The sequence below is a fragment of the Phycodurus eques genome, chromosome 16 (assembly GCF_024500275.1).
Source record: "Phycodurus eques isolate BA_2022a chromosome 16, UOR_Pequ_1.1, whole genome shotgun sequence".
Lineage (NCBI taxonomy): Eukaryota > Metazoa > Chordata > Actinopteri > Syngnathiformes > Syngnathidae > Phycodurus > Phycodurus eques.
Window position 1 is genome coordinate 8,937,564 of NC_084540.1, and position 19,147 is coordinate 8,956,710.

At 42.2% G+C, this 19,147-nt stretch overlaps 1 protein-coding gene across 4 annotated transcripts in view; it reads right to left on the bottom strand.

Moving 5' to 3' along the window:
* Positions 1–1,057: 1,057 nt before the first annotated feature.
* The window catches only part of smarca4a (SWI/SNF related, matrix associated, actin dependent regulator of chromatin, subfamily a, member 4a), a 29,132-nt gene continuing 11,042 nt past the window's right edge, over positions 1,058–19,147 (bottom strand). The window contains exons 9-34 of one of the 4 annotated variants that reach the window (XM_061699977.1): positions 18,861–19,034; positions 18,583–18,750; positions 18,448–18,498; positions 18,021–18,151; positions 16,196–16,259; positions 15,998–16,107; positions 15,510–15,657; positions 15,251–15,414; positions 14,141–14,207; positions 13,950–14,060; positions 13,629–13,871; positions 13,296–13,409; positions 12,983–13,090; positions 12,785–12,871; positions 12,262–12,308; positions 11,982–12,148; positions 11,473–11,636; positions 9,787–10,014; positions 9,226–9,303; positions 8,925–9,143; positions 8,582–8,844; positions 6,663–6,768; positions 6,492–6,593; positions 4,748–4,880; positions 4,524–4,663; positions 1,058–1,923 (exon numbers count right to left, since the gene is read on the bottom strand). In XM_061699977.1, the coding sequence (XP_061555961.1) occupies positions 1,891–1,923; positions 4,524–4,663; positions 4,748–4,880; positions 6,492–6,593; positions 6,663–6,768; positions 8,582–8,844; positions 8,925–9,143; positions 9,226–9,303; positions 9,787–10,014; positions 11,473–11,636; positions 11,982–12,148; positions 12,262–12,308; positions 12,785–12,871; positions 12,983–13,090; positions 13,296–13,409; positions 13,629–13,871; positions 13,950–14,060; positions 14,141–14,207; positions 15,251–15,414; positions 15,510–15,657; positions 15,998–16,107; positions 16,196–16,259; positions 18,021–18,151; positions 18,448–18,498; positions 18,583–18,750; positions 18,861–19,034 (3,420 nt within the window). In that variant the 3' untranslated portion in view covers positions 1,058–1,890. Of the gene's footprint in view, positions 1,924–4,523; positions 4,664–4,747; positions 4,881–6,491; positions 6,594–6,662; positions 6,772–8,581; positions 8,845–8,924; positions 9,144–9,225; positions 9,304–9,747; positions 10,015–11,472; positions 11,637–11,981; positions 12,149–12,261; positions 12,309–12,784; positions 12,872–12,982; positions 13,091–13,295; positions 13,410–13,628; positions 13,872–13,949; positions 14,061–14,140; positions 14,208–15,250; positions 15,415–15,509; positions 15,658–15,997; positions 16,108–16,195; positions 16,260–18,020; positions 18,152–18,447; positions 18,499–18,582; positions 18,751–18,860; positions 19,035–19,147 lie in introns of all 4 variants that reach the window. The other 3 variants (XM_061699976.1, XM_061699975.1, XM_061699974.1) reach the window with 3 other exon arrangements.

A 19,147-nucleotide genomic window follows, 5' to 3' on the forward strand; every position in this document is an offset into this window, starting at 1 on the left:
TTTCAGCTTGAATTTCTTTGGAGGATGTCAGAATAGCCTCCCAGAGCAGCTGTTTAGATGGAAACTGCCTCCCACCCTCAACGATCTTTTGTTTGAGGATTCGCCAAAGGTTCTCAAGAGGTTTGAGATCAGTTGAGGATGGGGGCCACACCATGACTTCCTCTCATTCTATGACCATAGCAGCCAATGAAGCAGAAGGATTCCTTGGAGCATGAGACTGTTCAGTGATGAGTGCCATGTAACCCTGGATGGTCCAGATGGGTGAAGTAGTGTTGGGAGATGGCCACCATGTTCCAACAACGTTGCGACATCACATCACCAAGATGGTGGCGGATTCATGTTTTGGGCCAGATTCATGAAAAGAGACCTGGTCGTACCCTTTAGAGTCCCTGCAAGTGTGAAAATGACCAATAAAAAGTATGCAGGTTCTGACTGACTATTTTCCTCCGTCGTACAAAAACGAACCGTGCTTTCTGTAACAAAATCATCTTCATGCATGATCTCATGCTGCAAAGAATACCTTTGCATCAGCGGCTGCAATGTGCATAAAAGAAGAGACACTCATGTTGTGAAACGCTATATAAAATAAAGCTCACTGGATGTTTTCTGAAGTTGCGATCAAATAAGGGATCTCATGTCACAACGTGACTTGACCTGTTAGGATGTCCTACATTGAAATAGCTTTTGATTTTAGTAAATGACCTCCTGGTGCTGCAAATTCAACAAATGACTATTTTCAGTTCTTTAAAACCTACGAAATATCTAGAAACAGTTGTACATAATAATTTGGAACAGTGGATTTTACATTTTACAAAAATACTGTTGTCATTGTTCAAAAACATCCCAATTATGCTCTAACAGTTGATAACTTGAAAATTATTTAGGAAAATCAGAGAAAAATATATGCATAATGATTTAGAACGTATTGTGTATTTACAGTATACTTTAATTAAAAATAAATATGAGACGGCTAAATGCATGAGATTGGTGAAATAGCAAAAAGGGATTTAATCAGAAAAATTGACAAAATCATGTTTAAATGTTGCATATCATACCAATTAAACAAATGAAAACCTCAATGGTAACAGCAGTAGTAGGACATTTTAATAACAGTTTCAAAAGTTATGTCAAATAGCTGACTTGAATCAAACGAAACCCACTTAGCATAATGATTTGCTGGTAATCAAGAGCCAACTGTGATCAGTAAGACATCTAGTGGTCAGAAAAAAAATAATTCAAACTAGCCTGCAAATTTATTACGAGATGCCTTTATTGTACTTTTTGGAATCCAGTGACATAGACCCGAGAAAATGGTCCCGTCCCTCCCTCCCTGTTTACATACACAACCTGAGAGGGAGGGGCTGCAGGTGGGCCGTACCATGATCCCGCTTGTAGTCTTAAATTACACAGAGATAATAACAAAGACACATCCAGGTGCATTTCCACAGACGCACAACATGCATTCAAAAGGGGATTTCAGGAAACACAGTGCGTCTTGGTTCACTTCTCAAAAGGATGACAAAACTAACACAACTTTAAAAAAACAAACAACAACAAAAAAAACTGCTATCTATATGGCCCATGATCAGTTGTTGAGTCAATATCTTCCGTTTGAGGAGGGGGCGAGGGGGAGGCAGACACACACTATCTATCATAAGAAAACATGTTTAAATATGGAAGTGGATAGTTCATATCATACGTTCATATGTACTTTTTTTGCGTTTCAATCATGATACACTTTAATGAGAATACAACAGTCTCACTAAAAATCATATCTAGGTAAAACTAAACGTTCCCACTGAATGTCTCCCTGCTGTAGCTAAAGAAAAATATCTAAGTTCCAGTCAAGTAGCTCAGTGGGCTGTTGGTCCATTTAGGAGTGGTTCATGTTCAGTCCTCTTCGCTGCCGCTGGCCGAATGCTCCTGAAACAAACACAAATGTTTATTTGACTGATGAGCTTAATAAAATGCTTTAAAAAACATTTAAGACACCACAAATGCTTCAGGACACAAGTCTTCACCAATTACGGTATTTTCCACTCTATAAGGCGCACTTACAAGCCTTTAATTTTCTCAAAAATCGACGGTGCGCCTTTTAACCCGGTGCGTGTTATGTCTGGACTAAGTTCCAAAATCTGTAAAAATGTTGCGCGACTTTGGTAAGCGCTCCGCTTCATTGACTGTCGGACCATTTCCCGCCGACACAGGGACGTAATACGTACACTACGTACGCTTACCTCCGCCACGCCTCCGGTAGGTATACTGTACTACCGGTATGCTGCTAAACAACATTTGTTTGGCTAAGGACCCCCAAAAATGGCATCAGCGAAGAGACATGCTTACGAGGCACAATACAAACTACAGGCTATCAGTTACGCGGCTGTGAATGGGAATAGAGCAGCCGCAAGAGAATTCAAAATCAAGCACAAGACCAGCCGGGAGAAGCGTTTCTACAGTCACCATTCGACCGAATGCAATAACGATAGCACAAGACATGAAGATCGAACACTTTCAAGGCGGTCCGTCTTGGCGCTTTCGTTTTATGAAAAGGCGCCTTCTCGCCATCCGCGCAAGGAATACCGTGGCGCAGCAACTGCCAGCGAACTCCAGCCGCTGGACACTGGTGTAAACAGGACGTTCAAAGTGAAGTTGCGAGCGGCGTGTGAGTGATGGATGAGAGAGAGCGAACACACCTTTACTAAGACTGGGAGGCAGCGCCGGGCGAGTTACGCCACCATATGGGAATGGATTGTGGATGCATGGGCTAAGGTATCTGCTTTGACTGTTGTCCGAGCTTTCGCGAAAGCCGGCATCATTGCTGAACAGCCATCCGGCAACGAGACTGACTCTGACGAGTACGAGACGGAACATTGCATGTTTGATGGCGAAATTGCCCAGCTGTTCAATTCAGATACAGAAGATGAGGACTTCGATGGATTTGTGACACAAGATTAATCAAAAAATAATAGTAGAATAAAGTTCAACCAAGCTCACTCTTTTGCTTCCGTTACCTTGTTTTAGCATGCGTCGAATAATACGCTGCGCCTTATGTACGGCTTAAGTACAGAAATAGACCCCGTAATTGAGACTGCGCCTTACAGTGCGGTGTGCCTTATGGTGCGGAAAATAATGTAGTCCAGCAGGTGTTGCACTTCACCATCGATTCTTCAGCAAACGAAGGCTTTTTGGACAATACTGTAATGTGTGGGAACATGTTTGGAAGGCCCTATTCTGTTCAAACACGACTATACCCCAGAACTCAAAAGAAGGTCAATTGTACTGTGTTCCATCCAAACTATGTGTACCTCCGAGTCATCTAGATGATTTGAGGAGAATTTGAATGGTTCAAACTGTAGTCCTACTTTAATAGCATCACCATGACTCCTTCTAAAAACACTTCTTGACAATTAGGGCCAAATAGCATAGACTTGTCTTTTTTGATTTCCAGAAGGCATTTGGGTTGTTCATTGTAGGCAGCGGCAAATTTCTTGAAGGTATCAATTTCGAAGCGTGGGCTTCTTTCTTGGTCATCCCCCTCTAAGTCCACGGGAAAGTAAAAACTGCCTTAACCGTGGTAAGCAACACTGGTGTTTAACGGCAAGCTTGAGCCTTGGTGGTTCCTGGGTTTTTTCTGAACATCCTAACCAATTTCCTTTAATCTGAAGCTGACGTTTTCGGTAACACATGCAAATAACTAGTACTTAGTATGTACAATAGTTTGAATAGATTATCTTGAAACCTACGCAAATGAAATCAAATCAAACAAATCTACAACTCTTAGATGTTCACTAAATTTCTTGTACCTTCCTATTGTTCTGGGTACTGGTCTATCCAGTTGCATTCAATTGTGATCCCTCATGAGAAGTAAATACTTATATATGTATGCATTTCAGGATGTAGTGCAGATTAAAGCCAATTCTAAATAATATATAGCGGCACGGTGGTTGACTAGTTAGAGCGTCAGCCTCACAGTTCTGAGGACCTGGGTTCAATTCCCGGCCCGGCCTGTGTGGCGTTTGCATGTTCTCCCCGTGCCTGCGTGGGTTTTCTCCGGGCACTCCGGTTTCCTCCCACATCCCAAAAACATGCATTAATTGGAGACTCTAATTTGCCCGTAGGTGTGACTGTGAGAGCGACTGGTTGTTTGTTTGTATGCGCCCTGCGATTGGCTGGCAACCAGTTCAGGGTGTACCCCGCCTCCTGCCCGATGACAGCTGGGATAGGCTCCAGCACACCCGCGACCTTAGTGAGGAGAAGCGGCTCAGAAAATGGATGGATGGATGATGAATGAATAAATAACTCTTTGCAAAGGTACATTGTATAATCATTTAACCTCTTGAAAAAGAATGGTTCAAATAAAATCATTAAAATTAGTATGACATGCATACCCATAATGAGTGTGAATAATAATCTGACCACTACTTTGTCTGACCACTACTTTAAATTTAAAAAAACTTTTTCATAGCACTGGTTAAGTGAGGTGAGAGGCCAACCTTTGGAGTAGTAACATGAACAGTTCTCACCTCTTCCTGTTCGTCCTCAGTGTCGTCATCGCTCACCACAGGTTTAGCCCGGATGCCGCGGCCCCTCCGTCGCTGTCCTTTTCCACTACGCTCCCCCTTTTCTTTCCGGCTCAGTTTAATCTTTACCTTCACAGAACGGGCTGGAAGGGAACACAGCTTGTCATTACCTCTGAACATTTGTAAACATGATTTGGTACAATCCATTTGCAATTTCTGATACTTGCATTCAGACTCAGAACCTTCGTCAAGTTCTTCCTCTTCCTCTTCGCTCTCCTCTCCTTCACTGTCCTCCTCCTTTTCAATCTTCTGTCTCACACTGGTGAAGACAGACTGAAGCACAATAGAGTCTTCGTAGATCTGATGTTTACAGAAAGGGGAAAAGGTTAGCCCAGAGCTGTGGATTGGAAAATATACAGTTATACCTTGACTTATGAGTTTAATTTGTTCTTTGACCAAGCTCGTAACTCAATTTACTCGTACATTAGGGGTGGGTAAAAATATCGATTCAGTGCATTCCAATACTTTGCCCGACGTTTCAGCAAATCCTCTGAATCGATTCACTTCCTGGTCAGTCGGGGGGCGCTTTGCGTGTGAAGCGTGTTGTATAGGACAAAAGCCGCACTTTTTTTATTTTTTATTTTGTACTTCATATGCACAAATTGTTGAAAAAAAAAACGTTTTTAAAAAAAATATGCACAACAATAGTTATTGTTGTTTAAATTTTTCAATTTTATTTCCAAGAGGAAATAAACAATTTAAGTTTACATGAAAATAAGTTATTATTGTGGAAAATTTAATTTTTATTACAAATTCCAAGAGGAAATACACACTATTTAAGTTTACATGCACTTTACTTTTTGTACTCCATATGCACAAATAAGTTGTGAGAATTCTCATTTTTAGATGTTTTATCGCTTAAAAAATGTGAAGTGACATGAAATATTTTTACATGGCATCAAAAACATTTCAAAATTAACAAAATATACTCTTAATTATCAATGTATTTCAACTTCTTGCTGAATTGATATTGGAGCATTTAAATCAATATCGAATCGCAACCTAAGAATTGAAATTGAATTGCGAGGTTAACAATGCACTATTGTACATGAAATCAATTGTTGCCGCTGAAACGGATTGCAGTGCCATTAATTCTTTCCAGCACCCCAAAAACCATCATACTTTTTGGTTTTCATAAAGGAAAATAGCACAGTATTATAAAATATACAATTGAAGCCATATGTTTACAGGCATAGCAATCTTATTATATGTAAACTTATTTTGCTCCTGCTGCCTTTTTAAAAACATTGTTTTCGCGTGCGTGCATGCTACTGTATGTGTTACCATCCCTGCGCCCAATAATGCGGTGCACCTTATGTATGTGTTAAATACAGAAATATACCCCGTAACTGAGACTACGCTAATACGGTGCGCCCTATGGTCGTGAAAATACGGTAGTTTTCTGAAGTGAAACTAAGCAGAAAGTCCTGCACGTATCCCCATCGCCCCCACACCTAAGAAACGATGATGTATACCATTAAGAGACGTGGCTTATTCAGTAACATCAGGAACTGGAGTCTGTCTGGTTAGCAGTTTACCAAACGGTTAGTTCAGTGTGAGCATCTGTTCCATGGGAGTGTTTTCACGTTTTCCTTAGGAGTGTTTTCACGTTTTATGTTTGACTGTTTTCCCAAAGGGCTTAAAGTGATGGGGCGACTGCCGGTCTCCATTTGTTACACCTAACTTGAGCGGCGGTGTATCTGAAGCCAGCTCCTCACTAAAATTTTAGGTGGTTACCTGGAGCAAAAATAAATAAATAAATAAATTAATAAATCCTTCAATATATAAGTAAATTAAAAAAAAAAAAAATCTGCCGAGTGGCGGCTCATAACTTGGAAAGCTCATACGTTAGGGCACTCACAAGTCAATGCACCACGTATTTGTAAAAAGCAGCTGGAAGTTGACACCAACCAGAGATCCCTCGAGGTTGAAAGTCTGAGCATTCTGACATAGCAACATCACGTCCTTCTCAAGGTCATTCAAGCTGCGGTACTTATGACTGCGGATCCTCTCCTGATAGATGGAACGCATGTGAGGTATGGATTGGCATGAAAAAAAAAAAAAAAAAAACATCATACATACCTTGATCTTTCTGAAGTCTACTGGTTTGCGGATAAGCTCATAGTACTCAGGCAGCTCCTTGCGGGAAGGCAGCTGGATGAAGACCTCACTCAGCTGTCGTCCATTACTACTGAGGCGATAACACAGATATACGTCAAATTGAGAACTAAGGCTACATTTACACTTTGTTCCAGGTGGACATGGCAGCCTTTTGTTGCCCAAAACGTAGTGCGGTGTGGGATTTTGGCCATTTTTTACTCCGTATTCTGACATTAGGTATTCGTGGGGGGCGGCACTACTGAGTCCTGGAGGCTTAAAGGCGCGCTACGTTTCGGCCTGTAGTTTACCACAGATGTCAGTAGGTTCGCGCCCAGTCTATCTAGTTTCGATGGGGTCCCTAACATTTCTCACATTCTGTCAAAGCTTTCTATAAATGAAGCGTGGACGCCATGCAGCTTTGGAGCCCTTCCGTTGCCCCGGCTGAATCGAATGAAGCTCCCCTGCCCAGCTCCATAGTAGGCATCACCGCGGAGGGTAGGGTTTTGGGCACATGTACTGTATACTGCCACTCAATAAATGTTTGATAATTCCTGGTTTGCTGTCAACAACTTATTTACTAATCCATCTATTGTACAAAAACATGCAAAACAGCCTGTTATTTACATACACACGCTCTGAGAGGGAATGCGAGAGCGAATGCAAGAGAGAGAGTAAGTGAGAGAGAGTGCGTGAGGTACTCGTCTCTCTCACGCACATATTCAACATTAAGTGTTATAAAAAGATATCCCACGGCTTAGCTTTACGGTGAGTGTAAGATACCGGGAAATGTATAAGCTTCCCGTCCTGCTATGGGCCTCCTCGAAGTTGTGTTCTGGCCTATTACATACTGTCAGATTTAGTTGCGTGCACCCTAGGGCTGGGCGATTAGAAGATTGAGATCAAAGACCGTGCTAAATTTCCCGTCAATCTCGGTTATGAGATGTGTGCGTATTTCCTCGATCTAACACAGCAGTAATGTGCGTGACAACAGCCAATCAGAGTCGTCATTTTCCTGCTCCAATTCCAGTTGCTGGTTGTGGGAGTAATCAGAAACCGCGCCTCCTCAGCTGCCCTGGCCCGTAATGAAACGAAACTGCCTTTCCGACACAGTCGTCGTCACATGGAGCACGCCCTGGCTATTGAAGCGGCCGGCCGCTTAACGTGTTTGCAACGGCGGTTGTGTGGCGGCGTCACCAAAGCGAAGTGGAGCAATGCTATTAGCTAGCCGATGTGCAAGGTATGGTGGCGCTCTAAAAAACGGGCAACACTTTATTTATTTGAAGAAGTACCACCCAAGTGATTATGTGGAAAGCATAAAAATGTGAGTGCAGTCAGTACAGCCTGTCACTCACTGCTACCAGCTCCAGGATCATTAGCAGTTAGTCACTGCTAGCGGTGAGGTCATCATACCAAAGCAACACACCAATCAATCGATCGGTTCATCATTATTCAAGTGGTTTGTAAAATGGCAACTTCGTTAATCTGGATTGTTATTAAAGATGATGCACATTTGAAAGTAGTGATAATGTTAAGAGGGTATGTAGCATCACAACGGGAGAATGCGAATGTTTATAATCCAAAGTGTCTTCATTAAAAAAAATTAATGCGATCATTTTATTCGTGAGATCACGCAGTCCTAGTGCACCCCATTTTACTATGGGCGACTTGGTTTCTCATCTGCACCACAACTGCTGTGGCAAATGTTTTGACCATTTAAACATCTGACCGGGTATCCACAGTAATCACGGCCCATCCCGTCCCCCAGCGTTCACTCACAAACATCCCGTTTAATCCACTGTGGCCTGAAACGAGGCTGCCGGGAATATAGTATAAATGTAGTCTAAATCCAGAAACAAAATTGTTGTCATAACAACTGTTTGCCAAACCAACATTTAGCTCACCCGTCCTTGTATTTGATGACGGCATCAACTGTCTTTTTCATCTTCTTGGTGAGGGACGCAGGGTTAGGAGAGAGTTTCTCAGCAGGTGGCCGACCACGTTTCTTTGCTTTCTTCACCTCCTCGTCCTTGTCGCGTCCTCGCCCGCTGCTGGAGCTGGGTGTAGCGGGTCCACAGTCATGGTCGCGGTCTCGCTTGCGCTTTCTGGTTGTCTTTTTGTGGCGCACTTCCTCCTCGATGTCTTCCAAATTACCCTCTTCAATGGCCTATTGAAGAGACATATTAGAGAGTTGACCCATGACAAAAGTACATCTGTTGTTTGGACTACCCGCTCACTGTGACAGACCTTCAACCACTGTTTCTCAGTGAGTGAGTCGCTGTAGTCCACCTCCTTACGCTGACGGGATCCTCGGCCAAACATCTTCTCCTCCTCCTCTTCGCAGGTAAGCCTCTCAACCTCAGCGTCATCTTTCAAAATCCAGCTGGGCAGATCATCCTCCTCCATCAGACGAGGTTTTCTCTTGGGGTTGCGGGCATCCTCCCGGCGTCTGTCGAGATCCATGCGCTGTAAACGATAACACCACACATGGTTAGTTGATTCAGATTATTAAATGACATCTCATGATTGAAAGTGGGTAGAGATTAACCATGAACTGTTCAAACTCTTCTTCACTTCTGGCAATCATCTGATTGACTGTCTCATCATCAGGCACTTCGTCTTCCTCCTGCAGAGAGATTAAACAGTGGAATTGAGACAAGGCAACTGGCAGAATATTCGGGTACCTCTGAGCCACTTCTTTCAAACAGAGACTAACTTCAGCAAAGCAGAGCAGAAATCCTTCAGTGCCTGGTGTTATACTGAGTAAGCACTGACAACTGCATGTAAGAGGTTTGCACCGATTAATGCTCAAATTAAACATCAAAAATTAAGCAGGGATAGCAGAAATAGGAGGAAAAAAAGCATAGAAGATCAAGTGTTATATTAACTATCAATGAGATGCATAGAAGCATAAATAAAAAAGAGAAACGGAAGGGTCTGGATTGACGAAATCCTGGGGAAAGAAGGATGAGAAATAGGGGGAAGAGAAATGAGAGAATGAAGATGTGGGAACAGCGCACAGGCAGATGCGAGTGGGTGGGCAATGTGGGAATGTTCAGCTCACACCCACCCACGCCCCCCTAGTGCGGCAGCCTCCACGAGCCCCGACCTCATCCTGTTCCTCGTGCTCCAGAATGGCCTGTAAGAAGGCCCGGCGCTCACAGCCTGATGACTTCTGGTCAAACATGCCCGCCTGGATGACCTTCTGGTCCACGTTCAGTTTATACTTGGCTGCCGCCAGAATCTTCTCCTCCACACTGTTGACAGTGCAGAGCCGAAGGACGCGCACCTCATTCTGCTGTCCGATACGATGGGCCCTGTCCTGAGCTTGCAGGTCCTGCAAGATAAATGTAAAATTAGCAGGTTTCCACAGTGCCATGAAAAAGTATTTGCCTCCTTCCTCGTAAATATTTATCACACTTAAAAGTTGCAGTTCATCAAACCAATTGTAATATCTCACTCATACTACCTAAGTAAATATAAAACTCTGTTTCTTAGGGGTGAAAAAAAATCCAAACCTATCTGGCCCAACTTGAAAAACATAATTGCCCTCTCAACCTAATAACTGGTTATGCCACCCTTGGCAGCAATAAGTGAAATCAAGGGTTTGCGATAACGGGCGATGAGTCTTTCGTATTGTTGTGGAGACATTTTGGCTCACACTTCTTCACAGAATTGTTTTATATTGTCATATTGGAGGATTTTTTTTTTTTTAGCTTGAACCGCTTGTTTAAGGTAATATCACTACATGTCATTTAGATTTAAGTCCGGACTTTGACTTGGCCTCTCCAATTCATTTTGTTATTTTTTTTTTTTGCCATGTGGAGGTGGGCTTGCTAGTGTGTTTCAGGTAGTTGTCCTGCTGCGTAACCCAAGAAGGCTTGAGCTTAAGGGAGCAAACTGATGGCCGGCTGTTCACCTAAGGATTGTCTTGTAGAACGTAGAATTAATTGTTACATTAATCACAGCAAGTCCTCCAGGTTCTGAACGAGTAAAGTAGCCCCAGACCATCACACTGGCACCACCATGTTTGATTCTTGGCAGGTTGTGCTTCTAATCAAATGTTATTATTATTATTATCATCATGCCAATCTTACACACCTTCCGCTTCCAAAAAGTTAAACTTTTTCCTTGTCAGAATAATTCTTCGAGATATTTCTTGGCAAAGTATGAGATGAACCTCCATGTTCATTTTTTGTCAGCGGTGGTTTTTACTTTGAAACTCGATGGATGGCATTTTTCCCTCATTGTTCCCAGTTTTCTCCATTGTGACTCTGGCCATGGTTCGCTGTATTGCCAAAGCCTAGGAAATTGCTTGGTGATTTTTTTCCAGATTGATAGAGTTCAATCACTTTGTTTCTCATTCGTTCTTGATTCTTTTTGGGGGATTGAAGCATTAAGAGTTTCTTTTTTAGACCTTGCAGCCGACTGAACTTTGTCTGACAGGTATGTTTTTATTTTAATTTTATTTTTTATTCAACAAATCTGGCAATGATAAGACCTGGATGTGGCCATTGAAATTGACCTCAGCTTTCCAAAAACTGTGGTCAATTACAGTTAACAAGGGGTGGAGGATGGGGATGGGTGCAATTTTTCCACATATGGCCAGATAGGTTTGGAATAAATTGACTTAATGATCTGAAACATTAGTATGATAAATATAAACAAAAAAACGACTCGGGAATGGGGGAAATACAGTTTCACTGCACTGTGTATGTTGTAAGAACAACTTTAAAAAAACAATCTTCACTCAAATAAGATTGTTCACAATTCACCAAAGCTGATAGTACATTACCTGATGGGGGTTCCAGTCGCTATCAAAGATCACAACGGTATCAGCAGACTGCAGGTTGAGACCCAAGCCTCCAGCTCGGGTGCTGAGCAAAAACACAAAGTACTCAGACGCTGGGTCATTGAAAGTTTTCAACAGCATCCCACGGTCCTCCGCCTTTGTGGTTCCTGTGAGAAGGGAATTAAAATTGATTGATATACTGATTCTGACTGGTATTTTTAAAATTTCATATGAAATTTGGGCCAGCACAGTGATTAAGTGGACAACAGGTATGCCTCACACTTGAGAGGTTCTGGGTTTGGTTCAGAACCTCCTGTGTGGAGCTGCATGTTCTCCCTGTGCTGGTGTGGGGTTTCTCTGTACTGAGATAAATGCTATGACAACCACATTTGCAGCTGAATAGAAAAACTGATGAGCAATATTTGCACTTTGGTAGTCAACAGAATTACCATAAATACATTTGGGACTGGTTATCTTTGTTGTTTAAAACAAAATAAAAAAATTTGTCTCACCATCTAGACGTAGGTACTTGAAGTTGCGGTAGGCAAAGTAATCTTCCATGATGGTCATGAGTGAGGTCATCTGACAGAAGAGCAGCACTTTGTGGTCGGTGGCCCTCAGCTTGGGCAGGATACGATCCAGCAGCTCAAATTTCCCAGAGGAGCGATATAAGTCAGGACTGGACCGACAGAAGAAGATTATAATGAAGAATGAGCAGGGGTGTATATGACAATATTTCTAAAGGCACACAATGCAGGTGTGCCGTATAAACCGAGTTTAAGCTACACATACCCACTCACGATTCCGCCTGAATAACCCAGATGCTCAGAGAAAGACTCCTGTAAAAACACATAAAAAAAAGTTGAGATAAAAGTTTTATCTCAATTCTTCGCTCATCACATGTATTCATATGTAAACTATTCTTAATCCATCCATTTTCTTTACCGCTTATCCTCACTAGGGTCGCGGGCTGCTGGAGCCTATCCCAGCTATCTTCGGGCGAGAGGCGGGGTACACCCTGAACCGGTTGCCAGCCAATCGCAGGGCACACATAAACAAACAACTATTCGCACTCACATTCACACCTGCTGGCAATTTACAGTCCTCAATCAACCTACCACGCATGTTTTTGGGATGTGGGAGAAAACCGGAGTGCCTGAAGAAAACCCACCCAGGCACGGGGAGAACATGCCAACTCCACACAGGCGGGGCCGGGATTTGAACCCCGGTCCCCAGAACTGTGAGGCAGATGTGCTAACCAGTGCCGGCTAAATTATTCTTAATCTCCCACTAAATTTCAACAAAATATTTGTACCTCAATGTGTTGGAACATGAAGGGGTGATTACAAATCTTTCTCAGCTGCATGATCGTGTTCATCAAAGTCTTAGTGCCACCTTTACCCTGGTGGAAAACAATGGGACATACGCCTGTAAATTGACTTTCTCCCCTCCCAAACATTTACTGATATATTAATGTTTCCACTATTATATTTAAAACGACTCCTTTTTTTACCTTCTTATCTTTCTCTGACCCATCTGTGAGCAAGACCCCCTTCGCTTGCATGTGTCTATACAACACTCTTTGAAGGGCTGACATGTCACATTTGATCACATACTCCACCTAGAAGACAACACAAAGTTAAATCCGGAAACTTCTACTTTGGTGTGGAGAGAGCCAGAGCGAGAGAGTGTGTTAGAGTTAGAGAGAGAGAGAGAGAGAGAGAGAGAGATGCTTTTATCCTAATCTAGACTGTCTATTAATCTGTGTGGGAATTTTTTAAAATTCACTCATCAGACATGCTATTAACACGTGGGAGGTGCCAAACCTTCTCTGGAAGCTGGGCCTCGACCTCCTTCTTGAGCCGGCGTAGTAAGAAAGGTCGCAGCACCTTATGTAGACGTCGAATAATGAGAATGGTCTCTTCTTCATTGAGGTCAACCTGGAGAGAGGGGGAAATTGTAGGGAAGAGAGGATGAAAAGACATATTCAAAACAACTATATATTGATTCAGTGGCGATTTACGTGTACAGTACAGTATGATTGTATTAAGCCTCTTGTTGACACACTGTTGAGTTCACACCATATACAGTATCTCAAGTTGCATTGAGCTTAACAGGACCAATTTTTTGAAAACTACAATCTTATGAATAATGCTCACTTTCTCTCCAGTCATGGCGAACGGGGCATTGAACCATTGTTCGAAGGTGCTGCAGCTTTTGAAAATGGTGGGTAGGAGGAAGTTGAGCAAGGCCCAGAGCTCAGGGAGCTTGTTCTGCAGAGGAGTGCCTGTGAGCAGCACCCGACGTGGGGCCAGGTAGTGCGTGTTCAACACCTGGGTCAGCTTACAGTGGTGGTTCTTCATACGATGGCCCTCGTCCACAATCATATACTTCCAACGAAGCTTTTGGAGGATATAGAAATGTAATGAGTGAAGCATGGATTCCAAGTTCACGGTTTTGACTTTACAGTGGATACGTACCTTTGCTAGCACCTGCTTGTCTTTGATGATGTACTCATATGTGGTGAGCAGCACATTAAACTTGCCACTGCGCAAGATGGGAACAAATGCACGACGAGCAGCTGGAGAACCCTGAAAAATGAGCAGAATCACTCCAAATTATTGTTATGAAATCCTGAACAATGGAGCTTGATATAACTTGAAAAACTGACCTTGTAGGAGACCTTCACAACAGATGGTGCCCACTTATCAAACTCATACACCCAGTTCGAAAGAGTTCTATGATGCAATTTGGAAATTTGGATAAGGATTGGTTTGGATTAGTATATCAAAGTAGATAAAATGAACATGCAAACCTAAGCAGACACAAAGAAGCAAAACTGTTCGTAAAACTCCACCAAACAACAAAAAACTCAACAGTCGCTGACATAAGTAAAAAATAAAATACAAAAAAAATTAACAGAAGAGATTCATGTTTTTTTGTGGTCTGACAAAATTACTAAAAAAAGCAACTATAAAGCCAGCCTGGACAAAAATGATAGTGCTCTTAAAGGGATTAGTACGGAGCCCCCCTGGTGCCAAAGTATGAGAAAAATTTAATTAATTGATAATCTGTTCCCTCAATTTAGTAATCCGTTCCCTCAATTTAGTAATCCGTTCCCTCAGTTTAGTAATCTGTACCCTCAGTTTAGTAATCTGTACCCTCAATTTAGTAATCCGTACCCTCAGTTTAGTAATCCGTACCCTCAATTTAGTACTGTGTTTACGAAACATGCAGGCTAATTGTAGCCAGCCCTGCTAGTACTGCTATATAATGATCAACCCCCTCGAACTACAGCAATATTGCCTTTCAGTTGAAAAAATGGGATGTAGGATATATCACGACATGACAATTTATACACAGAATTCACACGAGTAAGAATATAACATACAAATAGAATTTACTTCACTTGACAGATATACGTAGGTATACGGAGCCCCAGACATTTGCTAAACTGAGGGTACGGATTACAAAATTGAGGGTACAGTTTACTAAACTGAGGGAACGGATTACTAAATTGAGGGAACAGATTATCAATGAATTTTATTTTTCTCATACCTTGGCACCAGGGGGGCTCCGTAGATGAGCAATTTTCAAAAAATGACTTCATGTTTTTTTTTTTTTTTGCTAAAACTGTCAACACAACCTTACAGTAGTAGTACATGAGAAAATGATCTTTGAAAAAGTTGTTCTCTCTTTAACACAACGATACCAACTACTCTGCCTGTGTGTTTCAATACATATCCTTACAATGATCAACAATGACAATTTCTGGACTCACGAGAGTGGTACAATGATGAGGAAGGGCCCATTGATGCGCTTGTATTCCATGAGGTAGGTGATCAGGGCAATGGTCTGGATAGTTTTTCCCAGACCCATCTCATCAGCCAGGATGCCGTTTAAGTTGTTGTTGTAAAGTGATACCAGCCACTCTAGCCCTTTGATCTAGATAGAAAGAGAAAGTTAGGAACATTTTCAATAATGCTACCTGTAAGTGAAAGAAATGAGATAATTCTGTTTTTTTCCCCACACTTGTGTACCTGGTATTGTTTGAGTTGACCATTGACCAACAATGTAGACTGTCTGTCCACTTTCTCAGTGACTGCATGAGCAACAGCGTAGTAGGACTGCAGGCCTCGGTTGAAAGATGCACTTCCATACTCATCATCCACATCCTGCTTGGCATGCCTGAGGGAAATAAAAAGAATGTGAGTCACACGGTAAAAAAGTTTCAAAAACAAAACCTCAATCAATATTTGAAAGTAACAAAAATGACATACTTCCATGGGTAGTACAGATGTATGATTGTGACACACTACACAGTAGGCAATTGGGGCCTTTATAAACATACAGTAACTCAAAAACAGAAAATGCTCTAGGGCTTTTGAAAAGCATTTGATTTAGTTTTGGCCTCCAATAATTCGCTATAGTTGGGCACCCACCACAGAAAGATAAAGACGGACTGACAGACGTGATGTGGTCTTCTAGTGTAAAGGACACAATTCCAAGGATAATGATGGCGTCTTACTCGATGATGTGTTGGACATCCACTTCAGAAACATCTTCACTGTCTGGGTCAGGGATCTTCTTTTTCTCCTCGTTCTGAGCTGAAGAAGTATGAGGTTTCTCACCCTCGTCCTTCACAAACAAGGGTGAGAAAAGGTCAGGGAAAACCATACAATACACCTTTCTTCTCTGGTTATGAAGAGTAACTTGCTCAGCGTACCTCGTCTTCCTCCTCCTCTTCTGAGCCACTGTCTTCACTGTCTGAACGTGGTGCTACTTCATACCTTTAAAAAGCCAAATTATTCAAGATATAAGTTTTCCATTCTGCCTAAGGACAGTATATGGTTGAAAACAGGATATTCATCCATACTGTAAATATACAAGTATTTATGCAGCATAACATTATACACATACAGTGGGTATGGTAAGTATTCAGACCCCCTTAAATTTTTCACTCTGTTATATTGCAGCCATTTACTAAAATCATTTAAGTTCATTTTTCTCCTCAATGTACATACAGCACGCCCATATTGACAGAAAAAAAACAGGAATTGTTGAAATTTGTGCAGGTTTATTTCAAAAGAAAAACTGAAATATCACACAGCCATAAGTATTCAGACCCTTTGCTGTGACACTCATATTTAACCCAGGTGCTGTCCATTTCTTCTGATCACCCTTGAGATGGTTCTACACCTTCATTGGAGTCCAGCTGTGTTTGATTACACTGATTGGACTTGATGCGGAAAGCCACACACCTGTTTATACAAGACCTTACAGCTCACGGTGAATGTCAGAGCAAAGGAGAATCATGAGGTCAATTTCCGCTGCACTTAAGGTTCCTAAGAGCACAGTGGCCTCCATGATCCTTAAATGGAAGACGTTTGGGATGACCAGAACCCTTGCTAGAGCTGGCCATCTGGCCAAACTGAGCAATAGGGGAGAAGAGCCTTGGTGAGAGAGATAAAGAAGAACCCAAAGATCACTGTGGCTGAGCTCCAGAGATGTAGTCGGGAAATGGGAGAAAGTTCTAGAAATCAACGATCACTGCAGCCCTCCGCCAGTCGGGGTATTATGTCAGAGTGGCCCGACAGAAGCCTCTCCTCAGCGCAAGATACATGAAAGCCCGCATGGAGTTTGCTAAAAAAACACCTTAAGGACTGCAAGAGGGTGAGAAATAAGATTCTCTGGTCTGATGAGACCAAGATAGAACTTTTTGGCCTTAATTCTAAGCGGTATGTGTGGAGAAAACCAGGCACTGCTCATCACCTGTCCAATACAGTCCCAAAAGTGAAGCATGGTGGGGGCAGCATCATGCTGTTTTTTTCTTCTCAGCTACAGTGACAGGACGACTAGTTGCAATCGAAGGAAAGATGAATGCGGCCAAGTACAGGGATATCCTGGACGAAAACCTTGTCCAGACTGTTCAGGACCCCAGACTGGGCTGAAGGTTCACCTTCCAACAAGACAATGACCCTAAGCACACAGCTAAAATAATGAAGGAGTGACTTCAGAACAACTCCGTGACTGTTCTTGAATAGCTGAGCCAGAGCCCGTACTTAAACCCAATTGAGCATCTCTGGAGATACCTAAAAATGGCTGTCCACCAATGTTCACCATCCAACCTGACAGAACTGGAGAGGATCTGCAAGGAGGAATGGCAGAGGATCCCCAAATCCAAGTGTGAAAAACTTGTTGCATCATTCCCCAAAAGACTCATGGCTGTTTTAGCTCAAAAGGGTGCTTCTACTAAATACTGAGCAAAGGGTCTGAATACTGGCTGTGTGATATTTCAGTTTTTCTTTTTTAATAAATCTGCAAAAATTTCAACAATTCCATTTTTTTTTCTGTCAATATGGGGTGCTGTGTGTACATTAATGAGGAAAAGAATGAACAAATGATTTTAGCAAATGGCTGCAATATAACAAAGAGTGAATAATTTACGGGGGTCTGAATACTTTCCGTAGCCATTGTGTGTAGAATAAAATGGTGTAGATCATATATAAAATATATTAATAAGTGAGAGACACAGCAGGCATTGTACCGACCCTGGGTTCATTTCAAGCCAAGTTTCCAGCTGACCCGCCTTAGGTGCATCAACCCCAGTCAGGATTTTCCCACTGTCCACATGGATGACCTTCACTGGGAGGTCACTCATTTGACTGGTCTCATCCAACGGCTGGGACGCGAGAAAAAAATTATCACATTAATTGTACAAATGTAGGATGTGAATTATAACTCAATCAATCTTATTACATGATTTTATGGCGCATGTCCTTAGGTGCAAGTGAATATGAGTTGTGTCCGTCTAATTATTTAGTTTGTTAAACCATGTGCAACTAGACATCAAGGAAGCCCATGGGGCAAAAGGGGTTGTCACAAATCTAACCACATCCCGTTTACAAGTAAGAGCACTTAAACCAAGGCTTATTGCCATTTTGATGACAGATTGAAATTTTAAACATCCTCTCTCACCTCTCCATCAGGTCCAAGAGCAGCAGTACCACCCTCTACAGCCTCTGGCTTCTGAAACCATTAAAGACACAAGACACTGTTTTAACAGTTTAAACAAAAAATTTAAGGCTTAATTTATGCTGAAAATATAGTTGCCTTCTTTTTCTTCTTCTTTTTCTTCTCCTTGAGCGCTTGTTCAGCTTTGTGGGCTCGCACCAGCTCAGTGAGGTTGGCCACATATTCATCTGTCTGCTGCAAGAGGTAGGCCAGGCGCTTATCCTTCTTCTGGTCAATAAGTTTACGATAGCCCTCCTCATCTTCGGCCTGGAAGAAAAAAACAATATTACATACTGTGATGGTCCTGCTGAATGCACTCACTGAAATTTGGTAAATGTGTATTTATTTGTGCAAGAAAGATTTGAGAGACATCTCACCATCAGCCTCCGCATTCTCTCTTTTTCAATGCGCTCATTTTCTTTCTTCTGCTCACGCTCAGTGTTTGCGTGGTAGGTAGCGATAGCTTTGGTGGCCTTCTGAATCTTTGCAGTGATGGAGCGATGGTACTCCTTAAAGTCCTTGGCGTGCTGCAGTATGCTGTTGAGGTATTCCTATGACGGATACACAAGACCAGAAGCTAAGTTTTCACCCTAAACTTTCGTTTTATTCTGTAGTCTCCAATTCCTTGCAATATTTTAGAACAAGGCACAAATAAACCTGACAT